At 43.0% G+C, this 16,623-nt stretch overlaps 1 protein-coding gene across 1 annotated transcript; it reads right to left on the bottom strand.

Moving 5' to 3' along the window:
* Positions 1 to 2,046: 2,046 nt before the first annotated feature.
* On the bottom strand, positions 2,047 to 9,179 carry GCM1 (glial cells missing transcription factor 1). The gene is made up of 5 exons (XM_063153561.1): positions 9,078 to 9,179; positions 7,236 to 7,488; positions 6,180 to 6,292; positions 5,113 to 5,241; positions 2,047 to 2,643 (listed from the first exon to the last, which is right to left on the bottom strand). Exons 1-5 carry the CDS (start codon positions 9,177 to 9,179, stop codon positions 2,047 to 2,049), a joined length of 1,194 nt encoding a protein of 397 aa, XP_063009631.1.
* Between the last annotated feature and the right edge of the window lie 7,444 nt (positions 9,180 to 16,623).

Raw genomic sequence — 16,623 nt, 5'->3', positions numbered from 1 at the left:
CTTTTAGGGAGGTTCAGTTGTAATAGGAAGCCTGTGGAACTTAGTAACTGGATTCTACCCATCTGAAAAGAGTTGAAGAAATGGCTGATTTGCAGGAAAGAAAGTCAGATGAGTGAAAAAATGCTAAGAGCTGGGATTAGAACAGAGAAGCCATGGAACAGGATTGGTTATCAAATCCCCTTTGCCGGAAGTATCTAAAAATAGAGGAAGTGTTTGGTGAGTGTAAGGGGAACTGATAGAACTTTGGTGTGGAAACAATTACCAAGGAGCCTCCCAGCCACACATCTGAATGGCACTGCTGCTCAGGGGTGGTGCTGGCAGCACTGCAGTGGAGAGGCAAGGAATTCAGAGGAGAGACAAGGTGAGACAGAGCCAGATGGCCATGGCAGGGGCCATCCCCTGTGCAGTCCCTCACCTCTGTGACTGGACTGAGGAACCCCAGCTATGGGATGCCAGCCCCAGCAGCCTTGCCTTCCCTAATCCTCCTGCTCACCTCCTGAAGCACAAGTGTTCATGGCTCCTATTAATTTCTCATTTTGTGTCTTAGAAGTTGTAACAAATGTTGATCAAAGTTTCCTTCTTTGAGTTAATGACCTGAAAAATCATAAAACATGCCAAGTTTGGAATTAGTGTGGGAGTAACTCAATGACCAAAAAAAAGTTTGGTGAGTTGACCTTCATGTATAATAGTACATGTTATTTTGTGATCTACATTTAGATTTTTTTCCACTTAAATCACTGTGCATCCCGTTTCACAAATTCCAATAAACATTTTGAAACACTCTATAAATACAATTCATCCTTGTCTTGTAAATGTCTCTGAACTACACCCATCACCAGGAGAGTGGTTTCCGTAGCAACTAATATAAAAACTAGAGGGGAAAAAAAAAAAAGCTAAGACTGAAACTATCTGATGAACATGTTATACATCCCATTCTGAGGTACTATGAAGTTTTTATTGCCACTTGTTTTGTAATACTGTCCTCCCAGACAATGTGGCCCCATACGCTGTACATGACATCCCTCAGCTCTTTCTTGCAGAGGTGGCAGCAGGGCTGTGTGTCAGTGCCTGCCTCTGCAGGGGAGGCTGGTGGTCCCTGGAACCCAGTCCAGAGAGCAGCAGAGGCCAGTCATACAGCAAAGCCATGCAGATGTCAGTTATGGGAAAGCATAAAGGAATCTTTGCCAAAGGTGTCTGAGCTATTAAGTTCAGGCAAGAAAATTCCTATTTGGCACCCTAGTTTTTTAAACAAATGTAGAGAACTGATGGGTCCTGCTGAAATACAGCTTATGGTAGTGATCAGCAAAGGGGATGATGTATGGAATGGATGCTGAAGGATTCTTTACAGTCTGCAATGAAAGAAATGAAAAGTGCCTGGAAAAAGCAGGAAGGCGCCTTGAATATATACATACATGAAAGTGGGTCCACCCCTGCAGGTAAGGACTTAGGGCAGTTGGTATATTGGACACAATGTGCATATGCAGCTCAGAAGCCCAAATATATCCTGGGCTGCATCAAAAGAAATGTGGCCACAGGTGGAGGAGGAGGATTCTCCCCATCTACTCCACTCTTATGAGATCCTATATGAAGTCCTGGATCCAACTTTATACAACATGTGTCCAAGGCTCTGCAGTGCAGGCACTTAGGTCTGAAGAGGGACTGCCTGAAGAAGCTGGAAGAGTGCAGAAGGTTGCACATGATAGTTGTGATCCTTGAGATCATCCATCCACACCTTCCACAGTCCCACAGGCTTGAACAAGCTATGTATTGAGGAGGGTTGAAATGCTACCAAACCAGAATGGCAGCAAGGCAGTCTGTAAGAGGAGCTGATAGCTTTTATTAGATCCATGAAACAGTGGTGGGAAATAAGACTGTTAAATAAAAAGGAACAAAGACAAGCCTTCAGGTGTGAAAGCCCCTTCTGGGGCCTGCAAGAAGAGCTAAAGTGAGACCTGTTGTGGTAGCACTTCGACATCTGTGTTGCCAGAGGGGTGGAGAATTGGACCCATTGCCAAAGGAGGGTCTAGCAGGGACATTTGAACAAAGTCACCGTAATGGGTACAGGTTAAAAACCATGTCGTTGCTGCAGTAGTTGAGACAGGCTTGGTGCCCTCCCCCACCCCTGTGTCCTTCCCTTCCCCGTGCAGGCAGCGGGAGCTGTGGCTGAGGCCGTGCCCCCCTCGCCATGGGGCAGGGCCCTGCCTGAGGCGCAGCGGGAGGCGGCACACGGGGGCCGTAGGCCAGCGGGGATTCCGTCCCACAGGATCCATCTCCCAAAGGGCCCACATCACACCTGAAGGGATCATGGCCACCCTCAGCCACGGGCAGGACGTGCTGGGTGCTGAGGTGGGTGCACTGCTGGGGAGAAGGGGCTGTGCTGGGCACGGCAGGGACACCGCTCAGCCTCTCGGCTCTGGGGGTGCCCCTGAGGGACAGGCCTCGGCTCCAGGTGGGAGCCTCTCCGGAGGCCCCATCCTCCCCAGCTCTCCTCGGGAATGGAAGCTGCCCAGAGCAGCCGCTCAGCGTTGGCTCCTGGGAGCTTTTGCTCAAGTGTCCCCTGAAATTAGCAGGTGGCATGTGAGCGTCCGGGTCGGAAAGAAGCAAAGGCAAAGGCTCCTGTGTCGCCATTGCACCTGTCAGAGACTTGGGAAAGCAAGGCATGGGTTAGTAAAACATGGTGTGGTGTAGCACTTCTCTGTGAGCTGCTTACAAAGGCACTCGACTAACACGATGGTTTGGTTTGATGGCCTTAGATGTCTTTTTGACCATCCTGTGGTTCTGTGAACACAGGTAACAAAGCAGACGGCATAGCAGAGCCTCCCCCACCATAGTGGGGGTGCCCATGGGCTGTGGGGGCAAACTGAACAGCTCCAAGCTCTTGGCTCAGCTTTTGTTTCACCAGTTTTTGCCCAAAGCCTGTTTTACACTGAAAGCCTTGTTTAGACCTTTGGGTCCACTGCCAGCATATACTGAAGAAGGACCTACAAATGAAATTATGCTAATACCTTTGACACCACAGATTTCTTTTTCTGTGCAGACTGGAAAAGCTAAGTATGATTTTTTTATCCTGATTGTTCTGAAGTGATCTTTTCACTACAAAAATATTCTTCAGCTTTACTAGAGTCTATTTCTAATTAATTAATTTTCCTATCTTTACATTTTTTTACTCCACAAACAGAAATTTCATTCAGGTAGGGATCAGCACACAAGAATTATTCTTCTGGGTCTTCTGTTCTGGATATTTCACAACTTCTTTAATTGCTCCAATTATTGGATTATAATTATGCAAACTTTAATTCCTTTCAGACCATTCATTTCTAATGAGTGCTTGCAGGTCTTTCTTCTTTATAATTCTGCTTTTTCATCCATTTAATTATAGTGGTTTTGCAGACTGCTGGAGCAGCAAAGTGCCTTTCAGTTGTTCTCTACTTACCATGAGAAAAAATTCCAACAATCTGGTGTAGGACCCAGCCCACCTTCAGCTACAGACCTGCCATAGATGCCATAGAGAGACCATCCTATAAATCACTTGCTCTATTTTGGGCTCATACCTTTTTCCGAAGTTCTACTCCCTGATTTCATGTGAGCACATTAAAACTGACTCTTTTCAGAGTACGTTTTCCAGATTGAACACATTAAAATTGAATCTTTTTGGATTACATTTTTGCAGATGGAGCAACATAGGTTCTGTGTGACAAATCAGACTCCTGTGTTAGTTGTACCACAGCTAGTTTGGCAAAACATGAATATGATGGATTACTCCCATGGAAAACCTGCTGGAGAGCCATGAACTGGAAAACCAACAAGGATAAATGGTTTAGGTCTGACTGTAGAGTCAGAACAGCTGAAAAGCAGGCTCTACTATTATACATTTGTCACATCTTTAGTCTGTTTCTAATCATACACAATTGAAAGTGAAAGCCTCAGGAAGATATTTGAGGAAGGGAAAGATGAAGGCATGTCTACAGGAAACTTGACCTAAGCAAGTAGGCTAACCAGCAGGCTCAGCTATAAAAGAAAGCCATGTGGCTCAGTCATATTTCCTAGGTGGAAACTATTTCAGTGTTCATGCAGACAGAACTAAACCAGTGATAGGAAAAGCATTTTTTTTTTTTTTTTTGTTAGGCAATTAGACAGATCAGCTGGTTTTTCTTATGCTTTTGTTCCCAGGCACTTGTGTCAAAAGGTTCTGGTTTTTAGTGTCCTCCTGAGTATTTCCAGTAGAAATAGCTGCAGCTTCTATATTCACATTCTATTCAAATGGGTTTAACTTCCTGTATGCACATTTTATCTGCTTCTTGGGTTCCCAGATCCCCTTCCTTCTCCATGTCATCCATTTAAGAAATCTGTCCCCACTCAGATCAATTATCCTTTCTGTCTGTGGCTGAAAGGGCATGGATTACTATCTCCAATATCAGGCTGGGGGAATGCACCACCCCTAACATATCAAAAGACAAACTGCATGTGAATACTGGTGATGACAACTGAGTTTAACATAGCCTTTGCAGGAAAGTCACTGGGATTCCCTCCATCAGTCATGAGGCAGTCCCAAGGATCTCTGGAGATACTTTCACAAGTGTTTCCACACCCATCAGAGCAGATGTTTTAACATCAATGCTGCACAAAGTCCTTCAAAGCACTCTTCTGCCTTCAAACCAGGCGAACCAGGTACAGGTTATGAACCTTCCCCCTTTCTTGCAGAAACTCAAGGGGAACAAGCAGAGGTGGAGCATGCCTTCACCCTTCTCAGTAGTGCCAAGAAATAGGTCAAGAGGCACTGGGCAGAAACTTATGCACAGGAAGCTCCATGTGAATGGTGATGAAACTTAGCCTGCCCTGCAGCCCTGCTTTGTTTACCAGTGTAGATGCAATCTCCTGCTGCCACCAGGTGCAAATTTCCTCTGGAGAGGAGGTGCTGGCAGTGCATGACAGCACTAAGGAGAGCAGGATGCTCAGGACAGCCCTGGTCCTTCTTGGCCTGATCATGGGCATGCAGAATGTGGAGATGTAAAGCCTGCTCCCACCCAGACCCAAAGCCCAGACAGCCTCCACCATGCCTTGAACCATAGACTGCCTGACCAAAATTTCATTGACACCAACAGCAAGAGTTACCTCAATCTCCTGGATTCTTTTTAGTCTTAGAGAAGATGAAGAAAAAGCTGTCTTTGCTTTTTGGATTGATCTTCTTGCTTCTGCTTCTAGTTTTGTTTCTGGACGTGGGTGGTCATGAGCTCCTTTGCACTTTAGAAAGTAATTACGGTACATTAAAGGTAGAAGCAATCTTGTTAATAATCTTAAGGGAACAGAATTTATACCACAGGCCAAAATCACATATTATGGTCTAATTTAATGCTCTGTATTTAATAGGATTTAGTTCCTGTGAGCTCAAATAATAAGCATATCCCAGATGAAGCGGGATGGGTAGGGTAGAAACCCTTTGAAATAATAAAATCAGTGCACCACATTTATTTGTAGAAGACAGTTCCCCCAACAGAGCCCTCTGCAGTCACTTTAATTCTTCTTACAGTTCAGACATATTTATCTGAACATTAATTTTCATTACCTTCCACAGAGAATTAATTTTATTTAGCCTGCACATAAGTGAAAGAGTGGAAAGCATGCAAGTGGTAATGTTACTAAACCAGGACTACAGCTTCCAGAAATAGTGCCCATTATTTAAACACTTGCATACACTGTGTTCCAGATATAAGTTACATAAAATACATAGATGGCATTTTCCATAGACAGTCCCTTGGGTCCAACCATCTCCTCTTCCAAGATTCCCTCAGGATTATGCATAGTGTCTTGGATAAGGAGAAGACATAATATGGTATTTCTGAGGATTTGTTGGTTCCTATGTACCTGAGGCAAAACACTTCAAAATCAACCAGTTTTCACAGAAGCCTAAATAAAAAATACACTGTGCTGTAAAATCATAGTAGCATAGGCTAATTTAGGCTGGAAGGGCCCTCTAGCTCATCCTCCTGCTCAGGCAGGACTAACTTCAGAGTTAGATCAGGTTGCTTAGGACCTTGTGAAAACTTTTTCTCCTTACAGTCATTTGACCTTGTCATATTCAATAACCCCTATCTGTTGGAACAAAAAAAAATTGCAAAATAAAACTTAAAATACCAGTCTTTAAAATTAACTTGCATAATGTTAAGTAATTTTATACCGACCTGGAAAAATATGAATTGGCCTTCATGCCTCCAGAAGTTGGTAACTGGGTAACCACCGTGGCCTCGGCAGGAAAGGAGCCGCAGTGGTCCATTGCAGTTTGGACAGCATTTCCCTGGAGCAAGGGGAGGGGGAAGCATTTTCTATACAACACCAGTTAGATGAATCCCATGTGATACAATGGTTCATTGCTGGCAGATTGCCACTTCTGGTTTGGTGCTCAGAAATTACACTGAGAGAAACTATGTGAAAAACTTCCAAACATAAGCAAAAATCAATATAAACAAACTAATCATAGAAGGGATTTTATTCTTTATTCTGTCTGTTATTAAATATAACCTTCAAAAATTATTTCTATTACAATGTTATTACAATCTTATCATTTATTATCATGGTCAGTTTTAGTTTTTCTCTTGACAGTGTTTGGAATGTCATATGTGTTTCTAGAGAACACTGTTCTGGCCCCAGTGAGCACCTGAGTAATACCTTTCTTTAGTTAAAATGTACATCAGATCCAGAAATCAGTATGTGCTAGCTCTACTGAGCAAGCACAATTGTTTGGAATGGTCTTGTTTAAAATGTGTGTGCAGCTCTTGTTCTCTGTTTGCATTGTCTGGCTCCAGTGACGTGACTGTGGGGCCTATTTTCCAGTCATCACAGTTTATGAGCAACTTCTTTCCTGCAAGACTTGCCTCCTGGGCCAGTGCAATAATGAAGCCAACACTCTCGTGGGCAGGAACAGCAGGGCAGTGCAGGAACTGCCTGCACTGTGCAGCTTTCTCAGTACCATCACTAATGGGCCTGAGAAGGCTGGGAAGCAATCCCTAACCAGCAAAAATAGAGATTTAAAAATGTTTAGGGGAAAAAAAGAAAATTAACAAGCAGATGACTACTCTCCAACAATAAGAAGTGTAAAATGCACTGTTCCAAATCAAGAGTTGCACTGGAATATAAGGAATGGCAGAGGGAAGGCTGGGTAATCCAAAGGGTATCCTATACTTTGATTTCTATGATGTGTTCATTTATGAGCTGCAATGAACTGCCATGTTTGTACTTACGCTGTTGTTTTTGCCTGGCTTTATCACATATGGCTGGTCTTAGGTAGATCTTCCTCCCATCCAAGGTAGAGCAGTTGTTACCACAAACCACCACCCCAAGGCAGGACTTTTTTAAGATGCGAGAGTTGTGGTTGTTGGTGTTTCTCATTGCCCAGCTGCTGTGGTGCCTCTGAGCATTTTTATCCTCTGAGCTATAGATATGCTTTACATAGGAATCTGGCCATTCTTGAAACCAGTCTGTCTGGCTCACATGCTGTGGAAAAAGAAAAGCAAGCCACATTTTAGGCTGGGGAAGAGAAAAGCTTGTCCAGGAGCAGAGCAGAGTTGGACCTCTGCTGGGTTTCCTGTAGCCTAGGTGACTCCAGCACCCCAGCAGGTGATGCTGGTGGTCAGGAGGGAGCGGTGGAGATAAGGCAGGAAAAACACCGATCTTTGTGGCTCCTCACAGGCCCCAGAGGACTGGGAAGGCCTGGCCAGGAGCTTGTTCTCATTCACCCAACCAACCAACCAACCAACCAACCAACCAACCAACCAACCAACCAACCAACCAACTAACCAACCAAAAAGAATTAAAAACACAAAAAAACCACCCCAGAACAAACACCATGCCTCAAGGACAACAGAGTGAGGAGCAATAAAAATAAAACTGGGGAAAAAACTCCAAAGACCCAAATCAAATGTGATGTGATGTGATGTGATCAAACACCATCACAAATGTGATGTGATGTACACATCACATCAGTGTACATCAGTGAGTACAGTCAATATAGTAAAATGCAGTAAGCTGTAAAGCATCTACCATACCTGATGATGATTTTGAGGGAAAAGTTCTTGTAAGGGATACAAACGCTTAGTAGAAATTTCCTTTAAATTGCTAATCGCAGAACTGAGAGCCATGGCAGCAGTAAGAACATCAACCAAGAAGAGAAAAATTTCCATGCTCCCTTGGTAGCCACTGAATAGTGTAGGGAAGGGTGTCCATGATGCCTCTAGACTGAAGTGCAGGTGAAGGTGACCTTGGGCTGAAGGGCAGGGAAGGGGATATTCTGGAACATGGAGGCTTTGAGCAAACAGCACTGTTATAGCAGGGAGGAGGCTGGGATCCAGTAAGAAGGCAGGGCTGGGAGCTGAAAGGCAGAGCTGGATGCTGAAGGATTGCAGCAGGAGGAATCTGGCAGAAATATGCAGAGCTGAGGGACAGGGAGGTGACATTAGTGTGCAGGGTGTGTGGGTTTTCACTGGAGAGCATGGTTGAAACTTTTAGCTAAGAGAACTAGAAAAGGACAGAGGGAGGGGAAGATCACTCTTGTGTCTCTCAGCAAACCTCTGCAAACATGAGGGAAGGTTTCTCTAGGTGCTCATGAAAAGCCTTGCCTCCATATGGGAGGCAAGAGACTTACCTCCCTGTGAGCTCTGGAGCTGGAGCCCAATGTGCAACGACACTGAACACCCACAGTAGCAAGGCAGTGGTGTGTGCTGTGCTCCCTTCTCAAAAGGCACTACCCAGGGCAAAAAGCAAGTCCTGGACAGCTCTAATTAAGCGCCCACAGGAGGAGGCACCTTTTTCCCCTCTGCTTTCTCTGCACCTAATCCACCAGTGAAAACAATGCCTTTGCAGCGTTGCTGTATTTCATCCATCAACAGTTCTTTCAATGATACATTTAAGGAAAAATGCATGGAAATGTCAATATTTTCTCAATATTTTCTGGCAAAATTCCCCCATACCTCAAGGTGACAAAGAGAATAAAGGCAATGAGTCATAGATGACTGAGAAAGCATTTAAGATCAGTGGTGGAGATGACTGGTCAGAACTAAATAAATTTCTATGACACAGGCACATACCTGAGGAAGTTTGATGTCATTGATATCCCAACTCGTCATTTCTCCATGTCGGGAAGCAGAGTCCTCCTGCTCCATAACAGAATCATCTGCACCTTTCAGCATTTTTGAATCCCTTCCCAAAGTTAGCAAGAAAGTTGCTCCTGGCTGCTTTTGAAGTTGCCTGGCTGTCAGCAGTCTCAAGCAGTTTACAACCAGGAAGCTGTTTCCTGAAGCTAAATGATAGAGAGGCTGCTCATTAAAGATAAAAATCAGTGTTCTTATGCCAGAAAAACTTGTTCCATTAAAAGTTTTGCAAGCCAGCAAGGCAGTGGAAAATATAGCTTAGAGATAGCCTGTGATGTTACAAAGACATCATTAGCAGCAAGCAAATCGTGCTTGTGGCATCTGATTTGCTTGCTCAATCTCCTCTCATGCCAGGTTTATAGCCATGTAACTCTGCTCACAGGCTCTTCATACATCTGATCCAACCCTGGCTCTGTTCTCCCTGAGCCAAACTGACTGAACAGCTCAGCAGCTCTTGAGGGGTCTTTGAGTCGCTCCTTACCTGTTACATATCTCTCACTCTGCATGTGACAAAGGTGGCAAAAGAGGGGTCTGCTCCATCCCTTCAGAAGAAATGATGCTCCACCATTTCAAATATTGCTGGTATCTCTGAGGGCTTACCAGTTGCACCACGGAAGTATAGAAAAGGAGACTGGGTTATCTGCATTTTCCTATTTCGATGGCACACTGAAAAAAAATCCCACCAACACATGTTTGTTAAAACCAACAGGTTTTCCCTGAAATTTTTAAAAGTATGTGGCTGCATTGTGTTGGTTTTGTCTGGGGTAGAGTTCATTTTCTTCACAGTGATTTGCTCTGAACACAGGGTTGATAATGTAGAGATGTGTTTGAGTTTGATCCTCAGGGATCCCATGCATGAAAAACTTTGTTTCCTTTGTTAAGGAGAGAAAAGGCGAATCAGTTTTCTCTTTCTGGAAACTGGGAAGTTTCTGTGTTTTCAGGAAGGTCACTATAGTTATGCCAATTAAGGATTTATTAAAGACTACTGAGTAGTGAGAGAAGTAAAATCTACCTGATAGTCTAGTACACAGACTTTCAAAAGGATAATGTATTTCATTATTATTTCTGGCTCTTCATATATGTATGGCTCTCAGAAAGTGAACTGGCCTCTATGCCCTTAGTTTACTTATTTATAAAATACCTGTGATCTTGCTTTCTCATGTTATATTATCACCTCTAAAGGAAGACTCTGTGGGTTTTTGCAGAGCACTTGAGATGTTTGGCTGTGTGGTTCTCTGGCAGCATAGTCAGAGCACCATTGCCCCACGTTGTGGCTCAGATTGTGGGGGAAAAAGAAGCAAAACCTCCTCCATGGGAACAGATTCCCACAGAGGGCGCCTGGTGGTCAGCCCCAGACTCAGGGATCTGAACTGAGGGCACTGTACTGGGAGGGCAACCAACAGGTTCAAATGAGATGTTAGTACAGAGGAAAAGGGAACACAATAAATCAGAAATAAAAGCTCTGTAAGAAACATTAGGTCTCCATGTATTTTCCTACTGTGCTACAATGAAATGGAGATAGTAAGGTCAGGACAAACAAAATACGAGGTGCATTAGAAAACTGAGTTGAACTTGCTAAACGAATCACCCTTGACTACTGTGTGCTCTAAAACACAAATTGATTTGTTACACAATTCAAAATTACAGTCTCATTGCTTTTAAAATTACTTTTCTAAATGAGATGGCTTGGAAATTGATTTTTAATTTGCTTAATTAGAGAAAATAGAATATTTCTTCTTTATACTATATTAATAGTATAGGGCTAAAAAAGTAATGAAATATTACCTTAAAGATTAACAAAAGACACAGATAATGTCATCATAATGCACACAAAAAATGAAGTTCAAAAGAATCGTACATATTTAACTACTTGCAGGCAAAGCCTTCCACTACTTATTTCTCTAGACTCTTGTGCTACAGCATTGCTACTAGTGTTGCTGTGATATGTCATGGAAGTTGAACACTAGGGATGACAAAGTCAAAAACATAGAAAAGAAATAATATCTGAAGATCTGCTATTTAATTCTTATTTCTATATAATATCTGAGATGGGTTACAATACATTTAGAAAGATATTTAAGCCATATATTTTATAAGTTAACTAGCAAGGATTTGGAAAATTTCCTCTATTTTCCTTACAAGTACTTGGTGTTGACCACTTAGGAAAAGGATTATGAATTTTTAAAATAAATTATGTATATGACCAATTTACATGAGCCTATAGGTTAAATTAATTCAATATAATCTACAAAATCTTATTTGGAAGTTCAGTCTGGCAGACCATAAGCACAGATGGATTTCAGCAGCTCTTCAGCATCTACAGCAAGAGGCTGAGGACTGAAAAAGCGCTGGAGCTGTAAAAGGCTTCTTGCACTCAGGCTCCTGCTCTGGAGAGAGCTGTGCAAACCCTGCAGCTGTCCCTGCAGGGGCTGCCCACTGCTGTCCCGCTGCCAGCTCTGCAGTCCTGCTGGCATGTCACCTGTCTGTCCCTGCAGGGGCTGCCCACTGCTGTCCCGCTGCCAGCTCTGCAGTCCTGCTGGCATGTCACCTGTCACAGGGCACTCCCCATGTCAGGCTCCTTCCTTGCATCGTTTCACCAGCACACAAAGAAGGTTCTTTAGTCAGTGCTTCCATCAGTTCCTTTTGCTCTTTGGTGTCATCTTTCAGTGATGACAACCTTTAAGTGACGTCAGGTGCAGTCAGTGGAGCTTTACCTGGGCTGAGTGACCTGTCCCACCAACAGCCTGTGTTGCACTATCTTCCATGGCTGCCTTTGTGCCTTGCCTCCAGTTCATGATTTTCTCTGACACTGAAAGTTTCACCCAGCTGTGGGAGCTCTCCTGCTTCACTGCTGCTGTTTGCCTTTGCAAGCTCCCCATCCCACTTCTATTACTGCAGAGTTTCATGGTGCTGCTCCACAGGAACCAAGGAATGTGCATGTTTATACCAAGATGCTACTGATACTCCTTGAGGAATATTGCTCCAGACTGGCCTGACTTTTTTTCTTTTTTTCAAATACATTCTGTAAACTTAAAAATAACAAGTTTTATCTTTCAGTTCAGCCTTACTGTTTGATAACTGTGGCAGCAGGATGAAGCAATATGATTATCCCCAGATGTGGAGTACAAACTCACTGCAAATAGACATGCCATTTATAATGAGAAAGTTTCTGCCTGTGGAAAAATGCACTCACTGGGAATGCTGTGTATTTTCAATAAGCAAGGAGACAAACTTTGTTTTCAGATTGTCCTGATATATCCTCAAGTTGGCTGCCTCTATATTCAACATCATTTGAAATGCTTATGCTATCTTCACCATTCAGTATCCAAAAGTGGAAGCTTCTCCCCTGTGATCTGGGTCTCAGAAGGAAGATGGACGTATTTTGAGACAGAAATACTTTTAAATCCTGGGTTGATTTTGTTTATACTTTGTTTCTCTTTAATTCTTTTCTCAAAACTGTTATTTTAATGGCCCCTGAGATCTGTAACAGCTGATGAGCTCATATTTTTGTTCGGTTACCATACTTCTGAATTCTGGACTGCTCTGGATAAAAAGTCAGTTGTAGGTGGTGTAGTTCTCCTGGCTTTGCTGCTTCAGCCACATTCAGTGAACAATTTAAAAAAATGCTTTTTAAAACAAGTTTTGGTTTCCTACCTTTTCTAAACATCCTCTTTCTAGAGCACTGCCTCAGGTGACTTAGTCTGCAGGCTTCTCTGGTTGTCACGTCAGGTAACACAGACATATCTATGCCACGGATTGTAAACCAGACAGATTAGCACAGAGTTCATCTCAAAGCTCAAACATGGATTCATGTCTTGGCCTCCTTTTTCTTTCATCACTCCTGCCCTCATGGGCTCAGGCCACTGCTCAGACACTCAGGGGGTCTCTGCCAGAGCGCTTGGGAGGTGCTGTGTGTTCCTGCCTGTGCTGCACAGACCAAGCATGGACACATGGACCATCTACTCAGGGGATATTCAAATCCTGCTCTTGGGATGGTAATTTCTTGAACAGCTCTTACTCAACTGCCTGCAACCATCTTAGTTTTTCCTCTGTGTCAATTGAACAGTCATTGGCTGCAATATTCTCATTTTTCATGCTCTATTTTACTTTTCTGGCTATTTCCAGAAGAGAGATGCAGCTGGGGGCATGATTTTTCAGGGGCTCTGTCACATGAGGTTCATGTCCACACACTTGTACTGCATAGGGTAAATATTTTTGCCAGGCCTCTCAGTCCCTCTTCTTGAGGAAACTGATATCCATCCACATCTGAGTTAGCTTCCAAGCTGTGTTCTTGGCTGAGAGCCTGGTAGTTTAATAACTTACTATTGAACAGAGTAGCATCAATACTCTGTCAATATTTTTTTTTTCTTTTTCTCCAGGACAGTGTTTTACTATCAAATTCTAGGAATGTGTCTTTTTCTGCCATGTGAAGAACATAGCTCGAAGTGAAAGGTTTGAGGCCTGAGCTCATTTTAATCATTGTTTGTAATGCTTGAGTATATAAAAATACATATTTCACTTTATTTCTTGATATCTCGTTATTAAAGCTGTGGTCTATAATTCTTTGGCAGTGAAGTCTAGGTTTTTATTTACTTTATTCACCTCTTTAATTTTTCTGTATTAACATATCAGACACTCTGCAAAATGTGTGATGCTCTAGACATCATATTAACTTACTGGGGTAAAATTAATGATAGCTATTCCACAGATGCAAAATCACCAGGGCAATATATCAGAATTAATGTTTTGATGCTGCAAAAAATGTAGGTCTGGGTAAAATTTTGGATTAACTTGTTCATCTTTCTGACCATATAAACTGTCTGTCCTCTTTTGTGGAGTTTGTTTGTTTGTTTTTGTGAGGTTTTTTCACTAAGATCATAAATTCACATGCTTTAGCTGGAATAGCTGGTTTCTATGGATCTAAAATTTTAGTTGGAATGCTTTTAGTAGGTCATGTTTAAAAATTACAATCTCTTAGTGACAGTATTATGATGCAATTTAAAAATTACCTTAGTTTATGGACATTCTGCTTTCTTATTTTGCTAGTTTCAAAGAATAAGGCATTCAGTCCTTTTGTCTCTTGATCTGATATTCCATTTCTTATCTTGCCTTTGCATCTGGTATAAATACATTTAATTTTGCAGTTCTGCCTGGCATGAACATCACGTGCATGCAAAAATCTCATTTCATGGATTGACACTCACTTACTGAATGCAGTGCTTTTCCTTACAATTCTGTGATTTTCCCTTTTGTGATTTAAAGAATGTGTAATTGCTAAATGAGTTGTCTTTCACATCCCTCTGCTTCAGAACAGGAATTTGATATGTCACTGTGATTGCTGTTTTCCTTGTTCCCACTCTGTTGCTGCAATATGCATTCTAATTTTGAGTTGTTGGAGCTGACTAATTTCTGATATCTCTGACAGCACGCTCTGCTTTTCTCCATGGTCAAGTGGTGGAGTATCATAGCTACCAAATCCATCCCCAGCTGCAGGTAATTCCAAAATAAATTCCTATCAGTTATCCATGCCCTAGCTTCAAACAGCCAGATTCTGGTATAATCAGCTGCTGTGGAGATCCTGTGTTTGTTCCTCTTTCTACTGACCATGTTATCTCACAGATTCAACTGTTCAGGCAGAACTGTAAATGTTTAATTTGGTCTGCCATACCTTCAAGAATGAGAGGAACTTTTCCACAGCCTGAGCACTGGAAGGGGCACTGTGTGGGGAAACAGCTTTGTTCTGGTCACTTGCTTTGAAACAGAGCACAGCTTCCTTTACTCCTGAGAAATCACAGTTACTCTTCCTATCGGGCTGGGCTCAGTGTGCAGCAGGCTGGTGGAAATGTTAACAGAGACACAAGATCAGATCTTTTACAATTTGAGGAGTGCCAGATTACACTTGATTATCTATTTGGCTCCAGGTCCTATCTCTATTGGCTTTAGGAAAAAAGAATCCTAGCTATAAGCCTAGGTTTGCCAGTCTGGTGTAGCTTCCTGACATTGTCACACCCTGAAATTTCTCAGCTCCCTCCATGCCATTGGTCTCATCTGCTGCAACCCAATACCCTCTATTCAAAAATTTTCCAAGCTCCTCCAACACCCTCCATTCAAAAATTTTCTCCTTGGCCTTCATGGCAGTCCCCAGCAACTATTTCTGTAGATCCTTCACAAAACTTGTAAAGGCCAGCTGCACTTCTGCCTTATGCAAACTGGTAACAAGCCAAATCCAGACAGATCTGTCCACTCACATGGGCAGTCCATGCTTGTACTGATCAGGTAATAATTACTGCATCTTTCTTTGTCAATATTATGGCCAGCATGCCCTTTTCTCATTTGGTGCTTATCTATCACACTAGTGCACATCTAAACTATTTCTTTCTCGAGATGAGCTTGAGAAAAATCGGTCTTATAGGTTTTGCCTGTCTCTGCTATTGTATCTCCTCCAGGAGAAAGAAGACAACAGAGTTTCTCAGGCTCGTGAGCTGGTCTGACACTTACGATATCCCTGTGGGTGGGACTTCACCTCCACATTTGCCTGTGCACTCTCCCTGTATTTTCTCCTGGTTCTATCTGTGGTAGCCACATTGCTACCACAGATAGCAATGAAACATACCTTGTTTCACTGGCAGCATGGATTCATATTAGGATACCTATAACTGCAGTAATGGTCATATTAGGATACCTGTAACTCCAGTAATGCAATCCAATGGCATAAGACAACACCTTGTTCTCTGAAAATACAATAGACTCCCTACTGCAGCTAAGGTCCTCACATGCTAACAGATTCATTTCCTAGAAGCGATGATAGCAGCATTGTTCCCCATGTCATGTTCCTTTCCTCACTTTCTTTCTCCATTCACACTCACCTATTTCCCCAGCTATCTGGAGAGTGCACAGTAAAGAGCACTACAATGATCTACAATCTACAATACCTACACATTTTCCAAGTAGTTTTTTTAGTATAGAAAAGAAGGCAGCAAAGCTAGTAGCCCAGGATGCCTGGTTTATTCTTTAGCTCTGAGGCTGACCTCTGCTCTTCCCTTGACTGAATCATGTTTGCAGAATGACTGACTGACTTGTCAGGCACTCCTGCAACCTGATCCCCCACTCCACCAAAAGTGGGTATGCCTCCATGAAGCAAGGTAGCTGGTCAGGCACTGGGAGCTGTGCAGCTGCATTACCAGGCTGCTCTGCCGAGGTTACTCAGCTCTGCTGGCTCTACTTTGTACAGCCTTGCTGTAAGAGCCCAACCACAGGAGTGGCATGGTATTGCAGGTTGTTCTGAGACTGCTCCAAAGAAACCACTGCCCTCTCAGGAGATGGACTGTGCATTTGGAACTAGATCCAGTACAGTTTTCAGCAGATCTAATAACACGGAGCAGCAATGTTCAGGTAATCTGATGACACACTCCAGTGACTGCCTACGTATCTGCTGTCGTGCTGTGGCACAAACTGCAGCAGGAGTCTGTAGGCACCACTGGGT

The sequence above is a fragment of the Melospiza melodia genome, chromosome 3, assembly GCF_035770615.1.
Source record: "Melospiza melodia melodia isolate bMelMel2 chromosome 3, bMelMel2.pri, whole genome shotgun sequence".
Taxonomy (NCBI): domain Eukaryota; kingdom Metazoa; phylum Chordata; class Aves; order Passeriformes; family Passerellidae; genus Melospiza; species Melospiza melodia.
The sequence above is the reverse complement of the archived record's forward strand: the minus strand, read 5'-3'. Positions and strand labels throughout refer to the sequence as shown.

Bases quoted from the DNA above. Each gene is read 5' to 3' on its own strand.
- GCM1 (XM_063153561.1), bottom strand. From the start codon at position 9,179: ATGCTGAAAGGTGCAGATGATTCTGTTATGGAGCAGGAGGACTCTGCT. The intron at 6,293-7,235 runs GTAAGTACAAAC...CCCTTGCTCCAG, and splicing joins AGCCAGGCAAAAACAACAGC to GGAAATGCTGTCCAAACTGC. The intron at 2,644-5,112 runs GTAACTCTTGCT...TGCTTTCCCAAG, and splicing joins AAAGAATCCAGGAGATTGAG to TCTCTGACAGGTGCAATGGC.